This window comes from Podarcis filfolensis (assembly GCF_964270895.1).
Source record: "Podarcis filfolensis genome assembly, chromosome: 8".
Classification (NCBI taxonomy): domain Eukaryota; kingdom Metazoa; phylum Chordata; class Lepidosauria; order Squamata; family Lacertidae; genus Podarcis; species Podarcis filfolensis.
The window spans coordinates 12,285,168-12,305,402 of NC_139611.1; the positions used below are offsets into that span (position 1 = coordinate 12,285,168).

At 45.8% G+C, this 20,235-nt stretch overlaps 1 protein-coding gene across 2 annotated transcripts in view; it reads left to right on the forward strand.

The window, feature by feature from the left end:
- The first annotated feature begins 867 nt into the window (after window positions 1-867).
- Window positions 868-20,235, forward strand: part of TMCO4 (transmembrane and coiled-coil domains 4) — a 44,436-nt gene continuing 25,068 nt past the window's right edge. Inside the window, exons 1-7 of one of the 2 annotated variants that reach the window (XM_083628700.1) lie at window positions 868-1,176; window positions 8,720-8,907; window positions 10,737-10,911; window positions 13,159-13,186; window positions 15,450-15,585; window positions 17,768-17,865; window positions 19,565-19,708. In XM_083628700.1, the coding sequence (XP_083484826.1) occupies window positions 8,732-8,907; window positions 10,737-10,911; window positions 13,159-13,186; window positions 15,450-15,585; window positions 17,768-17,865; window positions 19,565-19,708 (757 nt within the window). In that variant the 5' untranslated portion in view covers window positions 868-1,176; window positions 8,720-8,731. The remainder of the gene's footprint in view (window positions 1,177-8,719; window positions 8,908-10,736; window positions 10,912-13,158; window positions 13,187-15,449; window positions 15,586-17,767; window positions 17,866-19,564; window positions 19,709-20,235) is intronic. The other variant, XM_083628701.1, reaches the window with a different exon arrangement.

A 20,235-nucleotide genomic window follows, 5' to 3' on the forward strand; every position in this document is an offset into this window, starting at 1 on the left:
CTGTCTTACTGGGCCTGCTTTTGCCAGATGGTTGGTGTATAAATAATACATTATTATTATTATTATTATTATTATTATTATTATTACTCCTCCCTCTGCTGACATGTGGCCCCCGGAAGCTTCCCATGAAAAGAATGTGGCTCAGATTGAAAAAGGTTCCTCACTGCTGTTTTTAAAGAGGGAGCTCAGTTTATCCCATTATTATCGGGTGGGGGACGTCGTCTAAGTATTTAACCTTTTACTTGGAATCCGGTTAACGCAATAAATTGAAAAAGAAGACTTCCGGAAAAGGATAGATTATTTGTTTCTTAAATTAAAAATTAAATTAAATTAAAAAATGAGGAAGAGAGAAAGGGAAAATAATATAAAAGTCTTTCCTACTCTGAAGCACGATTAGGTTGTGATTTAACACTTACACAGCAATATTTATATTTATTAATGATTTATGGAAACGTAATGGCAATTTCCATAAACATATTAAACATGTATAGGGACTATTAAATCATCTTTAGTGATGCATCGATGTAAAGGCATATTTTCACCATGCAGCTTATACTTTTGAAAAACACGCTATTACATTAAATAAACATTCAATAAGGAGGACTGTGCAACGTGTTAATCTGCAGATTACGGATTAAAATACATATGAATTAAAATATATTTTTGTTTTTATTATATATTTTTATATATTTATTTTTAAGATATATTTTTATTAAAATATATTTTTGTTTTTATTTCTCTAGTTAAAATATATTTTTCAAAAAACTTTTCCAAACTCTTGCAATCTTGGGCAACCCCCTCTGAGAATTCCCTTCCCCGAAATGAGAGGCAGGTTTTTGCCTTTTTTGCAAGCTCCACCCACCCAAAAATGAAACTATCGGAAGGCAAAGTCAGCGCTTCCAAGTCTAGAGTCCAGATTTGAGAGCCTTTCGCCTTCCGTCCGCTGCTACGAAGTTTGCGCAGCCTCCCGCTCCCTCGCGTGCCTCTTACGCCAGCCTCCTGCCGGAACTGCCCTCTCAGAGTAGCGCTCTGGCGCAGCTGTCGGCGTACGAGGGGCCTAAGCCGGCTTTTACAAGCCTCGGACTGGAGTGATCGCTCGGCCGGCGGACGTCGCGGGGAAGGCGGGGACGAGTCGGGAGTCCGGATGCGGCCGTTTTCCACCTCGAGGACGGCCAGGTGGGGTTTCGAGGCAGAGGGGAGAGGATTTAGACGCGGGGTGGAGTGGGGGGAAACTTCCTTTTTAAAAAATTAAGGGGTGGGGGCGTGGCTTTCTGCTGCCCCCCCCAAAAAAGTTGGACTGAAGCAGACTTTCCCTCCCCCCAATATTAGGATGGATAAAGAAGGGGAGTGCTGGTGGGTTTCAAATGGTATTTACCAATTGCATTTGGTGGGGCTTAAAAAACAAAAAATACAATAATTTTGCTCCCCTCTTTTTGCATCAGTTTCACGACATGCTAGTGTAAATGCAAAAGCATTCTTGTTCCCACCGACAGGGCTATTGGGTTGTTTATTATTATTATTATTATTATTATTATTATTATGTGTTTCGTGGTTTTGTATCTTGATTTTATTCTGCGGACCGCCCTGAGACCCCCGGGTATAGGGCAGTACATAAATTCAGTAAATAAATAAAATAAAAATAAATAGTAAGAGGCTCCAAAAGTCAGCAGGTTGCTCCGTGAGCTTCTCTTTCCAACACCCCCCCCCCAATATATATATTAATAAAACATTGGCTCAGGATTTCAGTGTTTGATCTAGGGAAGGGTTTGTACCAACACCTGACCAATGAGGAGTTTGTCAGCAAATGGCAGAAAACCATGGCTAGAAAAGCCACCTCTATCGGTCTGTCACCCCCCCAACTGTATTACCTGGGTTATGAAGGCGCCCTAAAGACGTTAAAGCAAAGATTATGGGATAATGCACACAGTGACTTGCGATCTCGATCACACGCAGTCTGTAGTCTGCTGGCAGTATGTCTTTAAGTTAACATACATTAAAAACCTGACGGTACCAAATTATCGAAGGCTTTTCACCAAAGCCAGACTAAACGTCTTTTCTTCTGCAGTGTTGGATGGCAGGTTGAGAGGAGTTCCCTACCAGGACAGACTTTGCTCATGTGCTCAAGACATCGATTCCATAAAACATATTTTGCTGCACTGTGCAAAATATGAGCAAGCCAGGGCTGAACTGATACTACTCTTGCTGATACTTTCCCAGGAAAATCAGAGGCTCACTATGTCAGGTTCCTACTGGAAGACCGGACAAACGCTAGAACATTAGCAGTGGCAAAGTTTTTATCAGTGGTTGCAAGAACCAGTGATCCCTATCTTTTGAACAAAATGCTTGTTTAAACTGGAGGTAGGCTGTATGAATTGTGCATTGCTTTGTAACGATTTGTTGGGTCTCTGGACCGTAATAAAGATTGATTGATTGATTGATTGATTGATAGATATATACAGTGGTACCTCGGGTTACAGACGCTTCAGGTTACAGACTCCGCTAACCCAGAAATAGTGCTTCAGGTTAAGAACTTTGCTTCAGGATGAGAACAGAAATCGTGGTTCAGCGGTGTGGCGGCAGCAGGAGGCCTCATTAGCTAAAGTGGTGCTTCAGGTTAAGAACAGTTTCAGGTTTAGAACGGACCTCCGGAACGAATTAAGTACTTAACCCGAGGTACCACTGTATATTAAACAAAAGCAATATGATGTGACTAGTCCCTATTGATCATCACTATATGGTGTCTGCAGCAAGCAAGCACCTTCAATTTCTACCCTTCCATTTTCTGCTGCGGACATGATGGACAGATGGATGGCTCCAGACACAATGCCCCTCTTAAATCTTTTAAAAAATAAAACGAAGGCATGGATAGGACAGGGTGATTCATGGACTGGGGGTGGGGGGTGGTATTGGCACACTTTTCACCGCTGAAAATAGGAGCGTGCTTTCAGTCACTGCTATTGTCATATGAAGAATAAATTCCTCAGAAGCCCCCACCCCCTAACCCCTTTTTACCTGCTATATAACTGAAATCCCACGTACAATTTTAAAACCCTGTAATTAGAACTTCAGCTAAGATGTGTTCCGCCCTTTGGGGAATTGTAAGTTTCTCCCACTCTACTCTGAACATCACCGCTGCACCCCAGAGAAGACAATCATAATCATCATCATAATAATAATTTTATTTATACTGCACCTATCTGGCTGGGTTACCCCAGCCACTCTTCCTGCCCTAGCATACCCTCCAACATTTCTTCGATGAAAATAATGATAACTTTGCTATTTAAACCCGACACTTCTTACCGGGTTGGCCCAACCACTCTGGGCAGCTTCCATCACATATGAAAACATTTAAAAAACAGCAACTTCTGTATACAGGATTGCCTTCAGACGGCTATGGGGTTGGATAACTCCATACCCTTCAACGTTCCTCCAATGAAAATAGGGACATCCTAAGGAAAAGTGGGACATTCCAGGATCAAATCAGAAACCGGGACGGCTTCTCTAAATCAGGGACGTCCTGGAAAATAGGGGCGCTTGGAGGGTCTGCCCTAGATGCTGGTCCACGCTTTGCAATGGGCCACAGGCACAATCTCATCCTGACATGGCTGGTGATGGGGCTTAACCCCCTTTCTTCTTATGTCTAGGTACCTTCAGCCCACTGTATCTTTTCCATTTTGTTTGAAGGTGAAAGGAAAGAGCTGTCAGTTTCAGCTGTGCCTGAACATAAGAAGATCCTGCTGGATCCGGCCAATGCCCTAGCATCTTGTTCTCATTGGTGACCAACCAGATGCCCATTATGGGAAACCCGGAAGCAGGGCAAGAGCTCCCTCCCGTCCTGTGGTTTCCAGCAATTGGTGTTCAGAATTTAGGGCCATTCAGGATTTAATCTCCCTCCATCGGGCCTGTAAGACAGAGCTATTCCGCCTGGCCTTTAATTTGAATTCAGCCTCATCTTTTATTTCCCTTCCCTCCCCGTCCCCTTTTATGAAGATCACCCACTCTGAGACCCCACAGCTAATTCTCCCCTGACCTCCTCGCTGGCCCAAGTAGGACCAATTCAGCCAGCTAGCCCTGGGGATTATCTAATTGATTTTTGATTTTTGAATTTTATTGTTACAGTGGTACCTCGGGTTAAGTACTTAATTCGTTCCGGAGGTCCGTTCTTAACCTGAAACTGTTCTTAACCTGAAGCAGCACTTTAGCTAATGGGGCCTCCTGCTGCTGCTGCACCACCACCGCGCGATTTCTGTTTTCATCCTGAAGCAAAGTTCTTAACCTGAGGTACTATTTCTGGGGTAGCAGAGTCTGTAACCTGAAGCATATGTAACCCGAGGTACCACTGTATTCATGTTTTTATACTGTATTTTATGCTGCTTTTATAATTAAGTGTTTAAAAGTGGTTTAAATTTGTTGTTAGCTGCCCTGAGCCCGGTTTTTGAACTGGGATGGGCGGGGTATAAATAATAATTTATTATTATTATTATTATTATTATTATTATTATTATTATTATTAGCATTGCTGCCTCTGACCGTGGAGCCAGAGCATAGCCATTGTGGCTAGTAGCCACTGGTGGCTTCTGGTTCGTGAAATTGTCCAGTACCCTTCAAAGCGCTCAGCAAGTTTGGGTTAAAATCGTAAAAAAAGCACAACAACTTTGGTCAGCCCTCATGCATGTTCACTTCATCAAATCTGGCCCTCTTTGAAAAAAGTTTGGGCACCCCTGCCTTAAAGGATGGGAACAGATTTATTACAGCTAATCACGAGAAGCCATGGGACATATTTCACGAGGTTATATGATTTCCTCCCCTCCTTTTACAGTATACATTCCTCTTTCACTTCTCTTCCTCCTGGCCCCGATCCCTCCCCCACTAAAGAAATTCAAAATCACATGAGTAGCCTAAACAACAACAACAACAACAATTGCTCATAGCCACCCTCGTGCCTCAAAAGCAGGTGATCAAAAAACTCCCTCCAAGACAAACTAGGAAAGGCTGTAGCTTAGTTGGTAGGGCAGCATCTCCCAGTACAGTGGTACCTCGGGTTACATACGCTTCAGGTTACAGACTCTGCTAACCCAGAAATATTACCTTGGGTTAAGAACTTTGCTTCAGGATGAGAACAGAAATCGTGCTCCGGTGGTGTGGCAGCAGCAGGAGGCCCCATTAGCTAAAGTGGTGCTTCAGGTTAAGAACAGTTTCAGGTTAAGAACGGACCTCCGGAATGAATTAAGTATTTAACCTGAGGTACCACTGTAGTCTGTTAATGTTCCCTACTTAAAACCCTGGAGAGCTGCTGCCAGTCAGTGTAGGCAGTACTGAGCTAGACTGACCAATGTTTGTATAAGACAGCTTTCAATGTTATTTCTGTGTTGCTAGGGGCAGCTAAATAGTGGCAGGGAACTTTTATTTGCCCACTCCCTGGGGGTTAAAAGGGCCCTTAATCTCAGTACTGCCCTTAACAATGCTCACCCGGAGGAAGGGGACAGAACTAGAAATTTTTTGCTCTACCTGTCATTGGCTCTGGCGCAAACTCCAGCCTCCCTGCCACCTGCCCAATGGGCACCAGCCACCACTTGGCGTTTGCCTCTCCCGCAACTCCAAATTTAAAAATCGCAATGATGTGACTAGTCCCTAGTAATCAGTAGTGAGGCTACAAGGAAGCTCCTTGATACCGCACATATTTCCCTCCGGTGATGTGATGAACAGGCCGAAGGGTTTATAATTTGCTTGGTTGAAAGGCAGGGGGTCAACTCTGGCCCCCAAATTGCATAGAAGCTAGACCATTGGTCCATCTAGCTCAGCATTGTCTGCACCTGCTGGCAGCTGCTCCGCAGGGTTTCAGATACCGCTGGAAATATTTCGATAGAAGGAGGGAAATACAGAGCCGTGGAGGAACAGAGTTTTGCAGGCTATTGAAGTCAGTCTCAAGTCCTTGCACAATACTCCCTCTGTTTGGATTTGATGCCGTAAAGGGGTGTGTGTGTGTGTGTGTGTGTGTACACACAGGCGAGATTGCGGCACACCTTTTAATTTTTACTGTGGGCGACGTTTGCGTTATCAGGACGCAAAGCTGTCCTTCAGGCTAATGTCAAGAACTGGGAGGTCGTTAAAAAAAAAAGAGCAGAATGAAAATAAACGAAATAGGAGCTTGCGGGATGCTCAAGGTCGCCTCTCTCCAGGAAGCAGGAAGGTTGGTCTGTAAAAGGAGGCATACCTGGGCAGAGGAAGTGGACTTAGGAAGCTGTCTTATGCGGACTCAGACCATCAGTCCATCTAGCTCAGTACTGCCTACACTGGCTGGCAGCGGCTCTCCAGAGTTTTAGATATTTAAAAAGTTGATGCTAGTTTCAACTTCTTTTTAGCCTACAGTTACTTTAACTTTTGGGACGCGGGTGGCGCTGTGGGTTAAACCACAGAGCCTAGGACTTGCCGATCAGAAGGTCGGCGGTTCGAATCCCCGCGACGGGGTGAGCTCCCGTTGCTGGGTCCCAGCTCCTGCCATCCTAGCAGTTCGAAAGCACGTCAAGTGCAAGTAGATAAATAGGTACCGCTCCGGCGGGAAGGTAAACGGCATTTCCGTGCGCTGCTCTGGTTCGCCAGAAGCAGCTTAGTCATGCTGATCACATGACCCGGAAGCTGTAGGCCGGCTCCCTCGGCCAAATAAAGCAAAATGAGCGCAGCAACCCCAGAGTCGGTCACGACTGGACCTAACGGTCAGGGGTCCCTTTACCTTTTACCTTACTTTAACTTTTTGGAAGTATTAAATTATTGTTGATTTTTCTTGTTGATAATGTTATTGTTTTATCGTTTTTGTAAACCTTTTATTTTTTTGCAACCGTGTGGTGTATAATTTCTAAGAAATAATAATCTTTAATAACAACAACAACCTTACTCCCTGTTAAGAGGAGAAGATAGACTGAGCTGGGCTATGTAGGTTCCATGCTGTCAGTTTTAAAATGCTTTGCTTGCATGCTGCCTTGTCAGCCAAGACCCCGCTGAGCATCTTGTCTGGAATTCATAGATTGGGAGGGGGCCAACATCACTGCAGTCTTCATTTATTGGATCACGAACCTGTGCCAAATCTGTCTGGCCGCTCTGCTCAGAGACCGCCACCAAGGGTGAGACAAACTGTAAAGTCACTGGTTCCATCAAAACGCTCGAGCCATCAAGAAGCCTCTGCCAACATTCAATCAAAATCTGCTCTACTATAATTATGAGATCTAGAACAAGTCTTCTTTTTTTTTTAAGGAAAATTGGGGTTTTTTGTGGGGAGGTAGTGAAGAGTTTTTAAAATTTCATTTTATAATGTATATAAAACAGAGAACAATTATGACAACAGATGGAAATGAACACACACAAAACAAATAGCTAAAATAAGCACAGTTACATCCGGATCAAGTAAGAAAATCCAGGTCATGAAAGGAAAAACACTGAGATTAAAAGTCGTCTTCACATAAAGAAAGAATATTAGTGTGATTTGATTGTCAGATTTGGCAGGCTCGTGACGATGGCTGTCTTGGAATTGACAGTTCCACTATATGTGTAATAAAGGCATGTCCTTATTGAAATGTCAGCCAATGCGTAGTTTTCTCCATTGCAGCTATATGGAAGAAAGTTTATTGACAGCTTTAAAGCAATCAACGTAGTACAAAACAGGCTCTGTAATCCCATAGCTGTTCTGGAGCACAGGTGCGCTTTTTGAGACCTTTGCAGCCCAGCGTGGACAGCACGTTGGGTTGATGTTGAGGCAGATTCCAGTTCCACCAGCAAGACCCTGAAAAATGAATCTCATGTACAGATGGACAGCACCTTTATCCCAGTAATATTAGCATTCATAAAGGGGGCCCACAGCTTGTCAAATGCATCGACCCAGTAGAGGTCTCTCTATGTATTAGGGTTGCCTCACCTCCAGGACTCTACCCGTGGCATGGATAGAGAAAAGTTTTAGATACAGTCGTACCTTGGTTCTCGAACATCTTGGTGGTGTTGTTGTTTAGTCGTGTCCGACTCTTCGTGACTCCATGGACCAGAGCACGCCAGGCACTCCTGTCTTCCACTGCCTCCCCCAGTTTGGTCAAACTCATGCTGGTAGCTTCGAGAACCCTGTCCAACCATCTTGTCTTCTGTCATCCCCTTCTCCTTGTGCCCTCCATCTTTCTCAACATCAGGGTCTTTTCCAGGGCGTCTTCTCTTCTCATGAGGTGGCCAAAGTATTGGAGCCTCAGCTTCAGGATCTGTCCTTCCAGTGAGCACTCAGGGCTGATTTCCTTAAGAATGGATAGGTTTGATCTTCTTGCAGTCCATGGGACTCTCAAGAGTCTCCTCCAGCACCATAATTCAAAAGCATCAATTCTTTGGCGATCAGCCTTCTTTGTGGTCCAGCTCTCACTTCCATACATCACTACTGGGAAAACTATAGCTTTAACTACCTTGGTACTCTTACGTTTTGGCTCCTGAACGCCAAAAACCAAGAAGTAAGTTTTCCGGTTTTTGAACATTTTTTGGAAGCCAAACATCTGTTGTGGCTTCTGCTTGAGTGCAGGAAGTTCCTGCAGCCAATCAGAAGCCACGCCTTGGTTTTTGAACGTTTTCGGAAGTCGAACGGACTTCTGGAACGGATTACGTTTGAGAACCAAGGTACAACTGTATATTTGTATGTGTATGTATATGTATATTCTCTTGCATGTTTATTCCCTGTACATATCTCTGGTTTTTGCAGCAGCTGGTGAAAATGGCAGCCAACCGCCAGCAGCGGTGGAGGCCCTGGGGAAGATTGGTGCAGCCACAGCTGGAGAAGGAGGAGGTGTCTGAATGCGTGGGCCGGCAGCTGGGCGATCCGGGGAAGTTTGCCTACGCGGCCCTCTGCGCTGTCTCTTTGGCATCATTGTTTCCCGAGGAAGAGGAAAGGTAGGCACTCGAACGAAGGAGAGAATGCAGGTTCTGCTCCGTTCTGTGCTCGTTCCTCCTGATGGCATGGAGGGGGATGATGTGAGTTGTAAGGTAAAGGGACCCCTGACCGTTAGGTCCAGTTGCAGACGACTCTGGGGTTGCGGCGCTCATCTCGCTTTATTGGCTGAGGGAGCCGGCGTACAGCTACCGGGTCATGTGGCCAGCATGGCTAAGCCGCTTCTGGCGAACCAGAGCAGCGCATGGAAATGCCGTTTACCTTCCCACCGCAGTGGTACCTATTTATCTACTTGCACTTTGAGGTGCTTTCGAACTGCTAGGTTGGCAGGAGCAGGGACCGAGCAACGGGAGCTCACCCTGTCGCGGGGATTCGAACCGCCGACCTTCTGATCGGCAAGCCCTAGGCTCTGTGGTTTAACCCACAGTGCCACCCGCGTCCCTGATGGGAGTTGTAGTCTGCAACTTAATGGGAGGCACCACATTGGCTGCCCATGCGATAGGCTGGGGAGAATCACCACTCCGCCAGGAAGCTCCCCAAAGTGAACTTGAGGCCGTTGTCATCTCCGCACCTCACCTTTTTCGCAGGTTTGCGAAAATAATGAGGGGAGAAGGAGCTTCGGAGAAGGACAACTCAAATGATCGAGGAGATGGAGCGACTCCTTTGAGGAAAGGTTGTTTCCTCAAAGTTGCTTGCGGCTTTCTAGTTTAGAGAAAAGGCGAGGAAAAGGCGACATGATAGAAGTTTGTAAAATTATGAAAGAAGAATGGCAGACGAAATTAATGGACTATGCAGAATTGGACAAAATGACAGGAAGGATTCGAAACCTTCGGGACCAGAGATTTACAGAAGATTGGAAGAAGTATATGAACTATTTGAAGAGCAACTGTAATCAACAAATTACGCTAGTGGGACTACAAGAAGTTTTGTAAGGAGACATTTATGAAGCGTTACAAAGTAGATAAAGAATAGAGATATTGGTTATGAGTTTTAAATGTAATAGGGAAAGTAAGAAATGTATACTAAGAGATTAGATTGGAAAATTTTCAGGCAGGACTGACGGAAGTCAAAAAATTGAATAAGTTGTAAAAGTATGTTTAATTACTGTTGAAAATGGTATGTTAAAAAACTAATATATATATATATATATATATATATATATATATATATATATGTATGTTTGTAAAATTATACGCATCACAGAAACACTGGATAGAGAGAAGCTTTTCTGCCTCTCGTATGACTAGAACCTGGGCCGTCCAATGAAGCTCAGTGTTGGGAGATTCAGGACAGATGAACGAAAGCCCTTCCTCACACAGCAGAGAGTTAAACTGTGGAACTCACTGCCACCGGAGGCAGGGATGGCCACCAGCTTGGATGAATCATAGAATCATAGGATTGTAGAGTTGGAAGGGATCCTTGCAGTGCAGGAACCTTGACTGAAGCATCCGTGACAGATGGCCATCCAACTTCTGCTTAAAAACCTCTGAGGAAGGAGGGTCCATCTCCCGAGGATGTCCATTCCACTTGACCAACAGCTCCTGCTGTCGGAAAGTCCTTCCTGATGGCTAGCCAGAATCTCCTCTCTTGTAACTTGAAGCCGTTGGTTCGAGTCCTACCCTCCAGAGCAGGGGAAAACAAGGTTTAAAAGAAGATTAATGGAGGTCTATCAATGGTTACTAGCCAGGATGGCTTTTGCTCTGCTCTGCAGTCAGAGACAATGCTGTTTCTGAATACCAGCTGTTGGAAAGGGCAGGAGGGGAGAGTTGCTTTTGTGCTTGGGCCCTGCTTGCTTACCATCTTTGTCTTCTTTGTTGTATATGTTTTGAAGGCCGTACAGGACGGGTTTTGTGGAGAGCCTGGTGGAATGGCTGCAGCTTTCAGATGCCGTCCTCCCTGCCATGCTGGCGTTTGTCGGTGGTCTGGGGGGCGAAGGGACGGAGACCTTTGCGCAGATCCTCTTGAAGGAGCCGCTCATGAAAGACGACCCCAGCATCATCACACAGGTAGGTTCTGTTGGGATACTGCCGGGGAGACGGGGGCATCAGGCAGGCCCCCAGCTGGCTCCAGCCACCGGCCGGCAGCCGGGCGAACTCCGGTCTCCCTTGGAACAGCATCAAACAGCGACATAATCCTCAGATAACTTTAGAGACTTGGCACGCTCTATCAGCAGAGTGAATAAATCTTCTCACAACGAAAGTGGCGGACAGAGACATGTATAAGCATTATTTACAGGCGTTTATTCAGCATAGTTCAGGAACAAAGGAAAAACATGTCTGCTTCCCTTCGTGTTCAAGCAAACAGCAGATAAAGCAAGACCAATATACAAACAGAAGTTCCCAGCAAGCCTGTGCTGGAAGTAAACAGGCATGTGACACACAACAGTCATGCCTGTTCCTTTTAAGGTGGAATGGAACTATATCCTAACAGGTTCGACTCCATCTCCATATCCACATTCTCTGCTTAGCACCACTGTGAAGAAGTTGAGAAAAGGTTATAATGCTTTGGCAAAAATTTGCTGCTGCTGAGCCTGACTTAACTTAATCTTGTTTTTAAGTTGTATTCATTCAAATTGTTTTTATTATTGCTTGTTAGCCGCCCTGAGCCCGGCCTTGGCTTGGGAGGGTGGGGTATAAATAAAAATTATTATTATTATTATTATTAACCAGAAGGATCTGTGGTGCAGATCCTCCACCTACTTGCGCTTTAGTAATCTGCAGACAAGTTGCTATGCTTTTTAAAGAGAGAGAAAGCGAGAAGGAAAAAATATTTGGTTTTCTAGCTATACGCAGTTGATTTTATTCAAGATGGACATCTGCAAGCTTTTAGTAATGTAGCTTCTGACCTCTTGTTAGAAAAAGCTGGCCTTTCCCCAAAATAATTAACAATGCATAAGCCAAGTGGTTGCTTAGCTTGTTTCTGAACTACTCTGAATGGTCCCCTCTGATGATTTTGATGGTGGTGATTTATTTATACCCCGCCCACCTGACTGGGTTTTCCCAGCCACTCTGGGCAGCTACCAACCAAATATTAAAAACAATACAGCATTAAACATTAAAAACTTCCCTAAACAGGGCTGCCATCAGATGTCTTTTAAAAGTAAGATAGTTGCTTATTTCCTTGACATCTGATGGGAGGGTGTTCCACAGGGCGGGTGCCACCACTGAGAAGGCCCTCTGCCTGGTTCCCTGTAACCTCACTTCTCGCAGTGTGGGAACCACTAGAAGGCCTTCAGAGCTGGACCTCAGTGTCTGGGCTGAACAATGGGGGTGGAGACGCTCCTTCAGGTATACTGGAACAAGGTCGTTTAGAACTTTAAAGGCCAGCACCAACACTTCGAATCGTGCTCGGAAACATACTGGGGGCCAATGTAGGTCTTGCAAGACCGGTGTTATGTGGTCTTGGCGGCCGCTCCCAGTCACCAGTCTAGCTGCTGCATTCTGGATTAGTTGCAGTTTTGAGTCACCTTCAAAGGTAGCCCCACGTAGAGCGCATTGCAGTGGTCCAAGCTGGAGATAACTAGCGCATGCACCATTGAGCAGCTGTTTTGTCCTGAGCTACCACAGATTTCAGATTTTCCACCTTCAATGGATCCTTTCGATATTCATAGCTGTCAACATTTTCCTTTTTTTAAGGGAAACTCCCTTATTCCAAATAGGATTCCTCGCAAGAAAAAGGAAAAGTTGACAGCTATGCCACTGATATGCCAAGGAAGTTGGATCAGGCCAATGACCCATTCAGGCCAGCATCCTGTTCTCACAGTGGCTAATCAGATGCCCCAACAAGAACCTCCACAGCAGGACCCGAACACAGCACATGTGGTTCTCAGCAACTCGCAGTCAGAGGCAGAATATTGCCATTGTGGCTAGTGGCCTTCTCTTCCATGGATTTGCCCAGTCCTCTTTTAAAACCATGGAAATTGGTGGCCATTGCCACCTCCTATGGAAGCAAGTTTTAACTCTGCAAGGAAGGACTTTAGCATCCGTCGACCTTAAATTAGCCTATCCTGCATGAGAATAAAATTGCACACAACCTTCTTTTTTCGTTTTATTTTGCATGCCCCCACTTTCTCAGAGAAGGGATTAGCTGTTGGTTGCAGGGGTTATGGCTCACTATGCTGCACATCAATGCCAAATATCAAGTACATTTTAAATTGAGACTTCCGTGCATGTTCAGAAGCCTGCACTTAAAGGGCTTCCCTTTTTAATATGTTCTCATCATTCTTCCCCCCCCCCCACCCTCTTATGTTCTAGGATCTTGTGTCCTTCTCTCTCAAGGACGGTAAGTGAGATTTGAGGACCCCCTTTCTCCTCTGAGTTGTTATCAAAAATATAAAACTGTTAAGCGGACAACTGTCTTGGAAATGATTTCATAGAAATGTGGTGTGATTTCATGTGGCTTATTGCGTTTCTGTCCCACCTTTTCCTCCAAGGAGCTCAGACTGGCATACAGTGGTACCTCTGGTTAAGAAAATTTGTTCTGGAGGTCTGTTCTTAAGCTGAAACTGTTCTTAACCTGAAGCACCACTTTAGCTAATGGGGCCTCCCGCTGCCGCTGCGCCGCTGCTATGCAATTTCTGTTTCCATCCTGAAGCAAAGTTCTTAACCCGAGGTACTATTTCTGGGTTAGCAGAGTCTGTAACCTGAAGCGTATGTAACCTGAAGCGTATGTAACCCGAGGTACCCCTGTACGTGGTTCCCCCCCTCCTCATTGAATCCTCTCAACAACCCTGTGAGGTAGGTTAAGCTGAAAGGCAGTGACTGGCCCAAGGTCACCCAATGAGCTTCATAGCCAGGTGAGAGGGATTTGAACCCTGGCCTCTCCCAGGCCGTAGTCCAACATTCTAAACCAGGCATAGGCAAACTCGGCCCTCCAGATGTTTTGGGACTACAATTCCCATCATCCCTGACCACTGGTCCTGTTAGCTAGGGATGATGGGAGTTGTAGTCCCAAAACATCTGGAGGGCCGAGTTTGCCTATGCATGCTCTAAACCAATGGTTCCCAAAGTGGGGATTACCGTATTTTTCGCTCTATAAGACGCACCAGACCACAAGACGCACCTAGTTTTGGGAGGAGGAAAACAAGAAAAAAAATATTCTGAATCTCAGAAGCCAGAACAGCAAAAGGGATCGCTGCACAATGAAAGCAGCAATCCCTCTTGCTGTTCTGGCTTCTGTGATAGCTGCGCAGCCTGCGTTCGCTCCATAAGACGCACACACATTTCCCCTTACTTTTTAGGAGGGAAAAAGTGAGTCTTATAGAGCAATAAGGATTACCTTGGCAGACAATAAGAGGCAAGGAAGCTGCAAGGGGGCACTGGAGGTGTAAATGACTATCAGACTTTGAGTATTTGGCATCAAGTTAATCAGTTTTGCTGAATTAATCTATTATTATTATCATTAATATGCCGCCCAACTGGCTGGGTTACCCCAGCCATTCTGGGTGGCTTCCAACAAATTAAAACATAATAAGACATCAAACATTAAAAACTTCCCTATACAGGGCTGCCTTCAGATGTCTTCTAAAAGCCAGGCGGTTATTTATTTTCTTGACATCTGATGGGAGGGCGTTCCACAGGGTGGGCATAGCTACTGAGTAGGCCCTCTGCCTTAAATAGTTTCAATCGGATTTGAATCAATGTGCAATGAATTGTTATTGTTTTGAATTTCTTCCTTAGTGGCTTGTGCAAACTGCTGTTCTGAATAATGCTTTTTTTTAAAGGATGGGTAGGGGACTGGGGATGAGTTTATGGAACCAAGCAGGTGGTGGCCCGAAAATCTTTGCGAATCACTGCCCTAACCACTGTACTGCACTGGCTTTCTGCTGGTTCTTGGTCCTAGCTTAAATGTCCAGGAACAAACAGGACCTGGTTTGCCCCAGGGGCCGAAGGCTGCCCATTACTGCCTTAGGCAAAAGACTGGGTGGGCTAAACCTGTCTAGGTATGGGGGTTTTGGCGTTCTGGTAACAGTTCATTGGGGAAATTTCATCATGCCATCCCGTCGAACGGAAAGTGATGGGAATTATAGGGACAGAACTACCTAAATTGTATAAAAACTTATTCATGTATGCTACCATAGCGGCAAGAATGTTACTTGCCCCAAAATGGTAAAAAGCAGAAGTCCCAGCAAAGGAAGAAAATTTATAGAATATGCAGAAATGGCGAAACTTACCGAAATAATAAGAAATCAAGATAACAATTTTTTTATAAAAGAATGGAAATGTTTTATTGAATATTTACAGATAAATTGTAAAGAGATAAGAGCACTGGCAGGTTTATTGTAATAACCTGCAGTTTTATAAGAGTATATATTTTAAAAAGATGAATAAATGAGCAAATTGCGTTAATTTGGATATGCAGAAGATCTTAAAAACAAATCTAAGGAACCGCAGAAAGAGGGGGAAGGAAGTCAGGTTTTGAAATGCTGTAATGATTGTAAAATTAGTGAAATGCATAGATCTGAAAAGCATAAATAAAATTTAAGGGGGGGAAATACACTGACCGGCCACATTTGATGGCCTTTGGCTCTTTCCTTGCCTTCCAGGCACCTACGACGCCCGGGCAAGGGTGCTCCTTTCCCACATCACCTGGCTGCTGAGGATTCCCCCGGCAGAACTGGAAGCTTCGGAGGAGCGTCTTCTTGAGTGCCTGAAAGAGGAGGAAGAGGAGGAGGAATCTGAGTAAGGCTGTTTCCCCAGAGATGCTCTCATGTTGTTGTTGTTTAGTCATTTAGTCCGACTCTTCGTGACCCCATGGACCAGAGCACGCCAGGCACTTCTGTCTTCCACTGCCTCCCGCAGTTTGGTCAAACTCATGCTGGTAGCTTCGAGAACACTGTCCAACCATCTCGTCCTCTGTCGTCCCCTTCTCCTTGTGTCGTCCCCTTCTCCTTGTGCCTCCAACTTTCCCAACATCAGGGTCTTTTCCAGGGAGTCTTCTCTTCTCATGAGGTGGCCAAAGTATTGGAGCCCTCAGCTTCACGATCTGCCCTTCCAGTGAGCACTCAGGGCTGATTTCCTTCAGAATGGATAGGTTTGATTTTCTTGCAGTCCATGGGACTCTCAAGAGTCTCCTCCAGCACCATAATTCAAAAGCTTCCATTCTTCGGCGATCAGCCTTCTTTAAGGTCCAGCTTTCACTTCCATACATCCCTACTGGGAAAACCATAGCTTTAACTATACGGACCTTTGTTGGCAAGGTGATGTCTCTACTTTTTAAGATGCTGTCTAGGTTTGTCATTGCTTTTCTCCCAAGAAGCAGGCGTCTTTTAATTTCATGACTACTGTCACCATCTGCAGTGATCATGGAGCCCAAGAAAGTAAAATCTCTCACTGCCTCCATTTCTTCCCCTTCTAGATGCTTTCATAGAACCATAGAATCGTAGCGCTGGAAGGGACCCCATGGGTTAGAGTCCAACCACCCCCTGCAATGCAGGAATCTCAACTAAAGCATCTATGACATCTCCTCTCCTAATCCAACCTCTCCTTAAAGACCTCCAAGGAAGGAGACTTCTTTTTTAAGAACATCCAAAGAGCCAGTGGACCATCTAGTCCAGCATCCTCTTCTCCCAGTGGCCAAGCAAATGCCCCAGTTGGAAAGCCCACAAGTAGGGATCACACCCCAAGAACCCTCTCCCCTCCTTCGGCTTCCAGCAACTAGTATTCAGAAGCATTGCTGCCTCCAGCTGTGTAGAGGCAGAGTGTGGCCACTGTGGCTAGTAGCCATTAAAAAACAAACCAACCACAACGTTTACGTCCTCATGCTGGGAAGGGTTTTAAGAACCCCTTTGCCACAGGTGTCCTTGAAACCTTGCGCAATTGCAAGTCTGGTCCCTATGAAAAATCAGCTGCCAGCCAGAGGTGCAGGGTTGTTCCCTTAAACAAATACTTTTAAGCTGCTGTTATTGGTCTTCTGGGAAATTGCCTGTGTACATATTTTAATAGCTGCTGTTTTCACTACACAAGCTGCCAAATCGCTAGGAAGGATTTTCAAGGTAAGCGTTGCCAGTACTGTTCTTTTATCACCATTATGATTTCTGGTTCTGTTTTCAGCCATAAAAATTAAGCATTATTATTATTATTATTATTATTATTATTATTATTATTCCCTATCTTTCACCCCCGATTACACAAGTTAAAGCCACACAGGTTGCTAAAAATACATAGTTCCCTGGGAAGAGGGATGGGCAGTTAGCCACTCTGGGAATTGTAGCTCTGGAAGGGGAATAAAGGTAAAGGTAAAGGGACCCCTGGCCAATAGGTCCAGTCGTGACCGACTCTGGGGTTGCGGCACTCATCTCGCTTTATTGGCCGAGGGAGCCGGCGTACAGCTTCCAGGTCATGTGGCCAGCATGACTAAGCCACTTCTGGCGAACCAGAGCAGCGCACGGAAACGCCGTTTACCTTCCTGCCAGAGCGGTACCTATTTATCTACTTGCACTTTGAGGTGCTTTCGAACTGCTAGGTTGGCAGGAGCAGGAACCGAGCAACGGGAGCTCACCCTGTTGCAGAGATTCGAACCACCGACCTTCTGATCAGCAAGCCCTAGGTTCTGTGGTTTAACCCACAGCACCACCCACATCTCGGGAAAAAACAACAACAACATAATAGATAATAGTTAAAAAGCAATCCAGTTCTAATAGAATTGAAACAATTTAAAGTAACCAAACGAAGTGTGTTAAAATACAGAGGGCAAAAGCAGCGCAGCACTATGAAAGCCCTTTTCTTAAAAGAAGGGGGGGACCAGTTTGCAAAGGTGCCGAAAAGAGTTCAATGAAGGGACCTGCCTGATATCAATAGGCAGGGAGTTCCGAAGTGTAGGTACTGTTGCGACTCTCACTCCCATCTCTTCTGCCACCGCCAGGACGGCCGCAGCTGCGCGGAAGAAGAAAGAGAAAAACAGGAGGTTGAAGAGGTACCTGTTGATCGGCTTGGCAACTGTTGGTGGGGGGACAGTAATAGGTGAGTGACACCGCGCCCCCATCTATTGTCCGCGCCAGCTAGGGGCAGCCGGCTTCTAACCTTCATGTGACCCACTTGCTCCTCCAGACCCAGTCTAGTTAACCTGTGGCCCTCCAGATATTGATGGACTCCAGGCTCCCACCAGTCCCCTTTTGGCCAGCATGGCTAATAGTTAGGGATGATGGGAACCGTCGCTCAGCAGCATGCCTGGGCCAAATGTTCCCCGTCCCTGCATTGAAAGAAGGCAGAGTTACGATGGAGTTACTATTTATTAAATATGTATATTGCTCTGGCCTATACCCACAGGTTTCAGGGCGGTTACAATATGAAATCACAACTTTTTTTCAATTCATTATGAATCATTTCCCAATACTCTTTCCCCCTTTTACAAGTCCACCACATATGAAAGAATGTTCCCTCAAACTCTTTGCATCTCCAGCACTTATCTGATCCAGTCTTATACCGTATTTTTCGCTCCATAAGACACACTTTTTCCCTCCTAAAAAGTAAGGGGAAATGTGTGTGCGTCTTATGGAGCGAATGCGGGGGGGGGGCAGGCAGGAAAAGCCCCCGAGAGCCGCACACAAGCTCCACGCTGTAGAGGCTGTGCGCGGCTATGGGAGAAGCCGAGACAGCGAGCGGGATGGATCCCGGTCGCTGTCTTGGCTTCTTTGCTCTTTGGGGCTTGGGGTGGGGGGTGGGGAACCCGGGCTTCCCTCGGCAGCCCCAGAAGCTCTGGGAGAAGCGGACAGGCTTCTTGATTTCCCCCTCTAAAAAGTAGGTGCGCCTTATGGTCTGGTGTGTCTTATGGAGCAAAAAATACGATACATCTTAGCAAGCCCACTCGGAGTTAAATACCATCTGCAAATCATTTTCAAGTAGTTCTTCTTCAAAGAATTACATGCTTTAAACTTCAAGTCAGAGTTTTCCCAGAGGTTAAAATCTATATTGTGTCCTATATCTATTGCCCAGTGTGTCATTGAGGCTTTAACAAGCTTGTGGTGTAGTGGTTAAGAGCGGTAGTCTCGTAATCTGGGGAACCGGGTTCGCGTCTCAACTCCTCCACATGCAGCTGCTGGGTGACCTTGGGCCAGTCACACTTCTTTGAAGTCTCTCAGCCCCACTCACCTCACAGAGTGTTTGTTGTGGGGGAGGAAGGGAAAGGAGAATGTTAGCCACTTTGAGACTCCTGAAGGGGAGTGAAAGGCGGGATATCAAATCCAAACTACTACTACTTCTACTACTTCTTCTTCTTCTTCTTCTTCTTCTTCTTCTTCTTCTTCTTCTTCTTCTTCTTGTCTTTTGTTTCCCAGTCTAATAACCAAAGTTTGGACAAAAGTTTCTTTTTTTTTTTTTGGTGAAATTCTTTTTTCGAATTTTGAGCTTTGGTCTGCAGCATTAATGACTTCAGCGGTTTAGGAGAGAGGGTGTGCAGCCTGGGAAAGAGAGACTCCCAAGGGCCAGAGAATCATAGGATCCTAAATTTTAGAGTTGGAAGGGACCATGAGGATCATCTGGTCCAACCCCCCTGCAGTGTAGGACTCTTTTACCCAACGTGGGGCTCAAACCCTCGACCCTGAGACTAAAGAATCTCACTCTCTGCCAACCGAGCCTGGGGATCTGCACTTTGCTCCCAGGTCTGAGGTTCCCTTCCCTCGACCCTCTGCCAGGAGTTGAAACAGCATCCCTCTGTTTTCAGGTCTGACAGGGGGGCTGGCTGCCCCCCTGGTGGCAACAGGAGCGACGGCGATCATTGGCAGCGCTGGGGCTGCTGCCCTCGGCTCAGTGGCCGGGATGGCTGTTATGGGGTCGCTCTTTGGAGCTGCAGGAGCTGGACTCACAGGTAAGCCACCTCCTTGGGTGCAAAGCAAACTCTTCTTCTTCTATGCAGCTGGGTCTCTAGGGGGAAGCAGGGCGCAGTGTGTCCAATCTGTTTAGTAATAATAATAATAATTATTATTTATTATTTATACCCCGCCCATCTGGGTTGGGTTTCCCCAGCCTCTCTGGGCGGCTTCCAACAAAATATTAAAATATAGTGGTCTGTTAAACATTAAAAGCTTCCCTAAACAGGGCTGCCTTCAGATGTCTTCTAAAAGTCTGGTAGTTGTATATCTCTTTGTCATCTGATGGGAGGGCATTCCACAGGGTGGGCACCACTACCGAGAAGGCCCTCTTCCTGGTTCCCTGTAGCTTTGCTTCTCGCAGGGAGGGAACCACCAGAAGGCCTTCAGAGCTGAACTTCAGTGTCCGGGCAGAACGATGGGGGTGGAGACGCTCCTTCAGGTATACTGGACCGAGGCCGTTTAGGGCTTTAAAGGTCAGCACCAACACTTCGAATTTTGCTCGGAAACGTACTTTTAGGACCCT